The 9,491-nt window shown below is 60.1% G+C and overlaps 1 protein-coding gene across 1 annotated transcript; it reads left to right on the top strand.

Annotated features, from left to right (window-relative positions):
• Nucleotides 1-785: 785 nt before the first annotated feature.
• Nucleotides 786-6,861, top strand: CBX6 (chromobox 6; the record flags this gene model as incomplete). The annotated part of the gene is made up of 5 exons (XM_079937939.1): nt 786-885; nt 1,066-1,109; nt 1,264-1,329; nt 1,472-1,538; nt 5,860-6,861. The coding sequence occupies exons 1-5, from the start codon at nt 817-819 to the stop codon at nt 6,859-6,861; spliced, it is 1,248 nt and encodes a 415-aa protein (XP_079794065.1). The 5' UTR covers nt 786-816.
• Nucleotides 6,862-9,491: the final 2,630 nt, after the last annotated feature.

Genomic DNA, 9,491 nt, shown 5'->3' on the forward strand with positions numbered 1-9,491 from the left:
TTCCGAACCTCCCCACGGCCGCATCTTCCTCGCCGCGTCTTCACCCGACCTCCCGGGCGAGGGCAGGTGCCGCCCAAGACCCCGGCAGAAAAACAGATGCAAAGGATCACCCCCTTCCTCGGCCCCATTCACTGCCTCCCCCACCCTTTCCTGCGGTGGCGTTTTTGTTTTAATTCATCTGAACTGGTTACAAAACCACACTCCCACGAATACATAAATAATGGATAAGGGGTGGGGTGGGGGGCAATGTTTTAAAGAAATTCCCGCAGGGCCTGGCCAGGCAACAGCAAATGCATTTCTGCTGTATCATATTTAACTGTTTGCAAACTTCTGCTGGAAGGATGAGCAGCGGCTGCAGAGACTCCACTGCCCTTCCCCGCCCGGGGCCGGGAGAGACTTGCAAGGGAGGATTCAGAGGGAGAAGTTGTCAGCTCGCGGGGGCCGAGAAGATGCAGAGGGGAATGAGAAAGTGTTTGTAAGATTGCACCGCCCCCAGCCCGGCTTCGCGCAGGCCAAGCATCTCCCTCCCGGCCTCCGGCCCCGGTTCCCCCAACCAGGCTAGGCCCCTTTAAGAACCAGCGCGCGCCCCCGCCCCGCGTGCGCTCACTTTCCCTAGCAACCGCCCCGGGGGAGGAGAAGGTCCTGGCAACGGCGCGCCAGCCCAGAGGGTCACGTGATGGCCCGCAGCTGGAACGCGAGCGCGCGCCCCGCCGCGCGCCCGCCCGCCGAGCCTGGGCGCTGTGGCGCGTGCGCGAGCGGTGCAGCACCGGCCGCGGGAGCAGGGAGTATTATGGGCTGTGGGTGCCGCTGAGCAAGATGGAGCTGTCTGCAGTGGGCGAGCGGGTCTTCGCGGCCGAATCCATCATCAAACGGCGGATCCGAAAGGTTAGCCGCCTCCCAGGGCGGGACGCCTAGCCCCGCAGCCGGTCCCCAGATCCGCGGGCCATCGGGGCGAAGCGGTCCCGCTAACCCGGGCTTTCTCGACCACCCCCGCGCAGCCGCCTCCTCGCGTCCCCGCATCTTCCCCACCCCCACTCCCCCCTTTTTTCCTTCTCTGTTTTTCAGGGACGCATCGAGTACCTGGTGAAATGGAAGGGGTGGGCCATCAAGTGAGTGTCACGGGATCCAGGGGTGAGGGGGGAAGGGAGGCAGCGCACACCGGGGCCTTTTTTTTTCCCTTGGAGGGTGCGCACATTTGCTCCCTCGCATGTGTCTCTGGCTCCCTGGTTTTCTTTTTTATTTTGTGCATGCGTAACTCGGCAGGTACAGCACTTGGGAGCCGGAGGAGAACATCCTGGACTCGCGGCTCATTGCAGCCTTCGAGCAGAAGTGAGTTTGGGAAGCTGGCAGGGGCGGCGGGGCTGAGGCTCGGCTGGGGCGCCGCGCGGGGAAGCGGGAGAGCCGGGGAGGGCAGCGCGGAGTGGGGCCCAGGCAGGGGCTCTTTTTAACCTCTGGCGTTTCTCGGCCGCAGGGAGAGGGAGCGTGAGCTGTATGGGCCCAAGAAGAGGGGACCCAAACCCAAAACTTTCCTCCTGAAGGTAACCTGGCCCAGCCCCAGCAGGCCCCTCTCGGGCCCCCAGCCCGGGCGCAACACGGGGCCTGCAGGGGAGGGACAGATCCGCGGCCGCCCAGGCGGGCGGGTCTTTCCAGAGGGGCCCCAGCTGGGCAAGGGGTGGTTGTGAGCCCCCGAAGAGCCCCTGGCAGCAGGCCCTGGCCAGCTCCAGCTTCAGCAAGAGGGGCCTGGGAATGGGGACAAGGGGGAAGGATAATCCTCGCTGACAAAACCAGGGTCTGGGGAGGCCAACAGGAAGGGGGTGGGTGAGGCAGGTGGGGTGCCCACCTGAGGGGGTGGCAGGGAGGGGTGGCTTCTGCACGTGAGAGCCCTCATCTCCCCCAGCCTTGAGCTGGTAGGGCTCTGCCTGGAATTAGAACCCAGGGGGAGAGTGAATTTGGTCTCCTTCATCGTGGGGAACAGGGAGAGGCTTTGTGGGGGGGGGGGGCACCTGCCTCCCTGCCCGCAGCTTCCCTCTCTCAGGATTTGTTCTGTATGCCTCCCCTCCTGACAGAGGGATCTAACTTGAATTTGACCTTAAATCACTTCACTTTGAGTTTTATCACCCAGGCTGGGCCACTGGTTCTCAGTTTTGCCCACTTCTGGCTGCCTCTGGAGGCTCTAATGAGGATGGAGAGTGGGGGAGTAAAAGCAGGGCACGTTAGCCTCGGCAAGGGAGGGCGACCTAGCTCCAGAGGAAGCCATCTTAGAGGTTTTTTGGTGTTTATTTTATTTTTTTTTAAGTGAGAAAGAACAGAGTCTGGGAAGGGAAGGTGAGATGACCCAAGGTGGCAGGCAAGGCTGCAGGCGGGCCTCCGTGGGCAACCACAGTCTCCCCCCCCCACCACTAGTGCTAAGGTTGTCTCAGGGCCCCTTCCCACCCCGACAGCCTGTGACTTTGTGGCAGTTGGCACGGGAAGGGCAGGCAGGACTCTGCAGAAAAGAGGTTGTGCACAATGCAGAGCTCAGAATCTCCAATTTGTCCTAAAGGCTCAAAGCCCAATTTGGGGGGGCTCTCCAGCCCCCCACCCCCCAAAAGAACTGTGCAGAAGTGAAAGAAATAATGGTTTCCAGAATCACATATTTCTGTGACCCTTGTCGCCAAATTACACACATCTTAGGGGATCTGTGGAGTAACCTTAACTCTTGATGCTGCTTCGGAGGGATGGGGCAGAGCAGCTGGAGGGCCAGTGGGCTGTGTGACAGCCTCTCAGTGCAGCTGGAGTGCCCTCTAGCGGGGAAGTGAGTAATGACCATGAGCATTGCTTCACAAAATGCTTTTCTTTTTTAATAGCTGTATCTCCTGAGCTGGCCATGGGCCTAACACAGTGCTGACCCCCACATGGATTATCTCCTTTAAATCTCTCAACAATCCTATGAAGTAGGGAATATTATCCCTATTTTGCAGATGAGAAGATCAAGGCCCAGGGAGGGGAGGTGATTTACCTGAGCTCCCACCACCCAGCTTCCTGGCTTCATCATGTCTCCTTTCCTTAACCCTGTCCCTCAGAGAGTACACATCAGGTTAAGGGAGCAAGATGAACACACACACATACACACACAAAAAGGAAACTATGAAGGCTGTAGAGTTGGTGGGGCAGGGGATGCAGAGGCAGATGAGAGAACCTTGATCTGGACCTTAAAAACAGGTAGCATGACAGAGAGAGATATTTGCAAGGGGTGATGGAGATCAGCTTGGTCTGAACCCATTGCTCTGTGGGTCACCAAGAGGCCAAGTGTGTATAGTAAACAGATTACACTCAGATAGCACTCACTTTCTGCAGGGAACTATTCTGAAGAGAACAGGAGCCCCTGAGGTAGGTTGCATTATCCCCATTTTGTAGATAGAAAAACTGAGGCCAGAGAGGTTAAATAACATGCCCGTGGTCACAGAGAGTGAGTGGTAGAGTCCAGGTCTTTAACCTTCCACGTTATCTATGTATAGTACATGCCAACCCCTCAGAGCCATGCCTGTCACACAGTCAGAGTGCAGTAAATGCCTTGGGCTGTGGTTACCAGTTTTAATCCACAGGCAGACCCAGGTCCCACCTTCAAAGAATTCTCAACCTGGGGAGAAGAGAGGAGGAGGAAGGGTGAACCAGCCTGTTTTTAAAAATAATAATAATGTTTAGACATTATAAAGTAAGAAATAGTTTTGTAGAAAGGTTGGAAACCATACATTAGAAAAAGATTACTGCTCGTAAGCACCCGCCCCGCCCCTTGGATAGTCTAGTATTCGAGTGCTTGCTGTGTGCCAGGCACTGTGCTAACCAGGTAACACACTGTGGTCAGAGGAGGCCCACTGAGCCGGGGTTTCATCCTGGATCTGGCGTTTGCCTTGCCTGCGCTCTTTGCCAGTCCCCAGGGACCATGCATCACTGCTGGACTCCGGCAGAACCGTACTTACAGAGGTCCCGCTCAGACAGCATGCAGAGAGGATAACCACCAACCCCTGGGGATCAGAGTGGGGAATCCCCTAAACTCCGTGGGGGATGAACCTGCAAAAAAGCCCTTGTTGCCATGCCAAGGGAAGGCTGGCTTTCCCCTGCCTTTGTCTGGGAAGGGGTGTGAGGGAACCAGTCCCTGGCTCCACTGGCTCGGGGCAGGAGGAGCTGGCAGCCCTGGCACAGGGTAGATCGGGCCCACGTGTGCTGCCACCTAGTGGCTGGAGGGATGGTTAACTAAGCCACCCCAGGAAACCCCCGGCAGGGCTGGGAGGACCATGTGGCAGTGAAGTGTGCCTCTGCTACATTCTAAATGACGTCCTCGCTGACTCAGCATGTAAGTCCACAAACACCTCTTCTGGGGGTTGTGGTCAAATACAGTCTAGTCTTGTCTGAGAGGTGTACAGGCTACCTCCCAGGTACGGGTCAAGCATCCAGCACTGTGGGGATGGGAGGTGGAGAGACCCTAAACCACAGACCCCACTCTTGGGGAGCTCACAGACTGACCATGGGAATGTGTTCTTCCTCTCAGCCACCCCTAGCTCACCTGGCTGGAGGCAGTCACCACCTAATGGTCCCTCTTCCCACCAGGAACCAGGGTATCTGTCTAGAACACAGACTGGTCCTCCATCTCTACACTCTGTCCAGCCATTGCTTTCAGTCCCTTGGCCACTCCATCCTCTCATCGCTGGGCTCTCTCTGCCTCCACCATTTGTCTCAGCAGGGCCCCTTCAGCAGGCCACCTGGGGCACAGTCAGCTCAGGAAGGACCAGGGTTTTACTACTTAGGCTTCATTCTCCACAACTGGGACCTAATCTGTGCTCCTCTGGACCCTGTACTTCCTCTGTTGTATTGAATCACCCTGCTCCCTAATTGCCTGTCACTTGTCTTCTGCGTGGAGCACAGACCCCTAGCGCACACACACACACACACTCGCATCTTCCATGAGACTGAAGGTGAGCTCCTGCAGGGCCCTGGCGGGACTTTATAGACTTCACCCCTGGGAGTGTGTACAGCTGGGCGCGGGAGCCTGGGACAATATCCCTTGCTCCCCACAGACTTCTGCTCAGCCATCCTGTCCCCAGGCCATCTTGGCACAGAGAATATGAAGTGGCTGATCCCACCTCTTAGTCCATGCCCACCAAACCCATGTCTCCCTGGGGTGGATGCCAGCCAGGCTTTAGGTGCTGGCTTCGGAGTCTGTTGGCACCAGTTTGCTCAGACCCAGACCCTGGGCAGTCAGAGGAATCAGACCCAGGAGGGGAAGTGGCCGGGGGGGTGGGGAGTGGGGTGCTGGGAGTGAGGAGGAGGGGCCAAGGTCTGCCCCAGAGCTGATGGTGAGCTGGAGGTGCCTCCTGTTCACGGGCAGAAAAGGAGCTCAGGGCATCTGCTGATAGGTCCGGAGGGCTGGGGTATGGGGTGAAGGTGGGAGGGGTCGCCCTCGCCTTTCTGCCACCAAAAATTAGTCCATGGAGGAGCACTGGGCTGGGATCCTCCCGGGGGGGGGGGTTGATCAGGGGCTTCTTTCCGTGCAGTGTCCTGGCTATTGACACTCCTCTGTGTCAGCAAGGGCAGCCACCGACCCGTCTGTCTGTCCCTCAGACCCACGGCCAAACTTGGAAAGTTAATCTTGGCGTTGGGCCTGGATGGGGGTCTGACTTGCCCTCCAACCTTCCACACTTTGTATCACCGTCTGAACCTGTTTTCCTTTTATCGCTAAGGCAAGGTCACGAGCATCACTGATTTCTTAAGTGCTCTCAGGATGGTTTCTTGAGACCATACTTGTGGGTGGCTGGTGCAGGGGTGTCCAGAGGAGGTCAGCGGGCGGCGAGCCCTCAGCCACTGCCTCCCTCTGTCCCACAGGCGCGGGCCCAGGCGGAGGCCCTCCGCATCAGTGATGTGCATTTCTCGGTCAAGCCGACCGCCAGCGCCTCCTCGCCCAAGCTGCATTCCAGCGCTGCTGTGCACCGGCTCAAGAAGGACATCCGCCGCTGCCACCGCATGTCCCGCCGCCCCCTGCCCCGCCCAGACCCCCAGGGGGGCAGCCCCGGCCTGCGCCCGCCCATCTCACCCTTCTCTGAGACCGTGCGCATCATCAACCGCAAGGTCAAGCCGCGGGAGCCCAAGCGGAACCGCATCATCCTGAACCTGAAGGTGATCGACAAGGGCACGGGCGGAGGCGGCGCCGGGCAGGGGGCCGGGGCCCTTGCCCGCCCCAAAGTCCCCTCACGGAACCGCGTCATCGGCAAGAGCAAGAAGTTCAGCGAGAGCATCCTGCGCACGCAGATCCGCCACATGAAGTTCGGCGCTTTCGCGATGTACAACAAGCCCCCGCCCGGCCCTCTGCCGCCCCCGCCAGCCACCAAGGCCGACATCGCCGCCTCCCCTGGCCAGGGGCTGCTCCTGGCAGCTCCCAGTGCCCCGTACGACGCCCGCAGCTCCAGCTCCTCCGGCTGCCCTTCGCCGACCCCGCAGTCCTCCTCCGACCCGGATGACGCGCCCCCCAAGCTGCTCCCCGAGACCACGAGTCCATCTGCCCCCGACTGGCGGGAGCCCGAGGTGCTTGACCTGTCCATCCCTCCCGAGGCGGCGGCCACCAGCAAGCGGGCGCCTCCCGACGTCACTGCGGCTTCCAACCAGGCCCTTCCCGCGGCCCCTCAGCCTGCCGGCGCCGCCTCAGAGCCCGAGGCTGGAGACTGGCGCCCTGAGATGTCACCCTGCTCCAACGTGGTCGTCACCGATGTCACCAGCAATCTCCTGACGGTCACTATCAAGGAATTCTGCAACCCTGAGGATTTCGAGAAGGTGGCTGCTGGGGTAGCAGGCGCCGCAGTGGGGGGTGGCAGCAGTGGGCAGAGCAAGTGAGGGGCTCCACCACGGAGGGGGGTTTGGGGGGCCCTCCTGCCCAAAGTCTTACTCTTGCTCCCGCCCCCGCCCCCGCCCTCAGACAACCCTGCCTGTGCTTTGCTTGTTTCAAATGGCTCGGTGTTGACCCCGGGATGGGGCTGGGCAGTTGGAGCCCCCTGAAGCCCAGTGGGAGGGGCGGTCCTGGAACGGGGTGGGGCTAGGGTGGGGCCAGGACACTGGGAAGTCCTCCCTCTTGTCTCTTGGCCCCCTCCCTGCCCAAGCACGGTGGGGCCTGCTGGGTGGCTCCTGGGGAGCCCCGGAACTCGGGGTTCAGCTGCCCCCGCCACATCCCATCTCTCCCCAGCTTGCTTCCAGCTCTCGCGCACAGCATCTGATTTCTCGGTGCTAACCCGGCAGCTGCTGGGGCCCCCTAGGGGACCCCTTCCCAGCATGGGCACCGTCCCTTTCCTTCCTCCAGATGCCTGGGAAGGAGGGGCAGGGATGGGAAAGCCCGGACAGAGGTTGAGGTGAAGGCGGCCTTGGCCCCTCCCCCCCCCCACACCCACGAGGGCGGCAGGAGCAGGGCCCACTTTCGGACGAGACCCGAGCAGGCCCCCGTGGGCCTCACCCACCCATCTCTTTCCTCATCCCGCGCTCAGAGGCGGGAGGGACTGGCACGGACCTCACCTGCCACGGCCTCCCAGCATCTAAAGGCCCCTCAGTTCTCGACCAAAGGTGCTACAAGAGCCTGCTGCGCGGACTTCCGTTTGCGCATGCGCCTGCCGTCCTGGGCGGGTCTGCGTGGATCCGTGTGTGTGTTGGCCCCTGGGCCCGGCTCTCGAGGCTGCGCCCTTTAGGGTTTCTCACAGTAAGGTCGTCAGATCGAAGGCCTGGAACCCTCCCTTGCCATCAGCCGGGCCTGGGACCTGGCCGAGGTCTGAGGAGTTTGCTGTGGAGGCCGATCCTCCCAGCCCGCGTGTGCGGGGGACACGCATCCCACGCCCTTCTCCTTTGGGGCGGTCAGACGTGGCATGGTGGGGACCGAGGCAGAGGGGAGACCCCCGTCCCAAGCTTCCTCTTCCTCCTGTGTGTTCGGGGGGAGTAGGAAGCCTGGACACCGTTCCGAGGGTCTCCGGCCCCCTCTCTCTTGCTTCTGACCGTCCAGGCTTTCTCACAGCCCAGCCGGCCTGAAGCAGCTCGAGACCTCTGGTGCCCTGGGCAGCTTCTCTTTCCTCTGCTGCCAGGGAGCTGAGGTGTCCATGCCAGTGGCAGAGACCAAAACCCCAGTTTTAGGCTGGGCACTGGGAGGGCAGGGTGGCCGAAGCGGGGGGGGGGGGGGGGGGGACGGAAGAGGGGGCCTGTGTCCTTCAGGAGAGCGGGCACGTGCGGGACCAGGGCTCTGGTGGGCAGGGGAGACAGCCCTGCTGGCCAGCCCTGAGGCGCTGCCCGGACTCAGTTTGCCATGAGTGGCGGGTCCTTGCACGTGGCTCAAGGTGGCTTCCTGGTGTGTGGGCTGAGAGCCATGATGGCAGAAAGGGAATTCCAGTTCAGAAACGAACGCCTTGGTCCTAAGCACGGGAGGACTGTTTCTTCCGAATCTCCCCGCCAGGGATTGTGGCAGGGCCCCTAACCCTCCCTGTCCCAGGATGTAGAACGGGGGCCGTCACAGGGTTTGGGGGACTGGTGCTCCTGGACCCCTCCCCCCCCCCCCCCGCCCTTTGCGTTGGCTCTGTGGCCGTCCAAGTGCCAATTGGCTTCCCCCCAAATAAGGGCTGGTATTTCTCCTCTGTCCTTAGAGGGGATTTCCCCCCCCGACCCCCACCCCAGGTGAGTGTCCACCTGGGTGCCAGTTACAGGTGTTTCCAGAGACCATAGAAATGTGTTTTCCTGAGAGTCCGTGTCATTCGTGACTTTTTTTGTAAAGAAGTTGTGTTTTCAGAGGTGATTTTATGACAGGAAAGTGAAAGAATTAGTTTTGCAAAAAACAGAAAAAAAAAACACAAAAAAAGAGGGGAAAAAAAAGAAATAGAAAAAAATATTGTGGGATTCCTATGGGGTTTGGGGGGGTGGGGAGAAAGAGATATTTAAAGAAAAACTAGTAACGCAGTGATTGCACAGGTGAGGCGGCAATGTTAGGAACGTGGATAGAGGCCCAGGCCCAGCTGGGAGGCTCCCAGGCACAGCAACTGCCCTCCTTCCTTGGCCCGAGGCAAGGTAAGCCCTCCCTCCTGCGCTGGGCCCAGACTCCACACCTGTCCCCGCTTGAGGGGACGGATGACCCCTGATCCCAAGGGAACTTGCCAGAAGCTGCAGGGGCCAGGCAGATAGAGCTGAGATTAGGGGATGTAAGAGTCAACAGGGGTCCCACCATCACCGGGACCCATCGTTGGTGACTTTCTCCAGGAAGGCTGGTGAGTAGGTACAGTTGGGTTCCTTGCCTTCCTCCATTCCTTTGCCAGCCTGTTGGGTGGGCCATATGGTCCCTCCACCGCCACCCCGTGGAGGAATCTCCCTCCCCATCGCCCCAATGACCAAGACACCCCGAGCTTCCCTGGCCAGGTAGGGGATGCAAGCTTCAGGAAGACAGGAGCTATGGACTGGGAGAGTATTAGGTGGTGATCAGAGGGGGTTGGGGGTAGCTGTAGGGA

This window comes from Stenella coeruleoalba, assembly GCF_951394435.1.
Source record: "Stenella coeruleoalba genome assembly, chromosome: 11".
In the NCBI taxonomy this organism is placed as follows: Eukaryota; Metazoa; Chordata; class Mammalia; order Artiodactyla; family Delphinidae; genus Stenella; species Stenella coeruleoalba.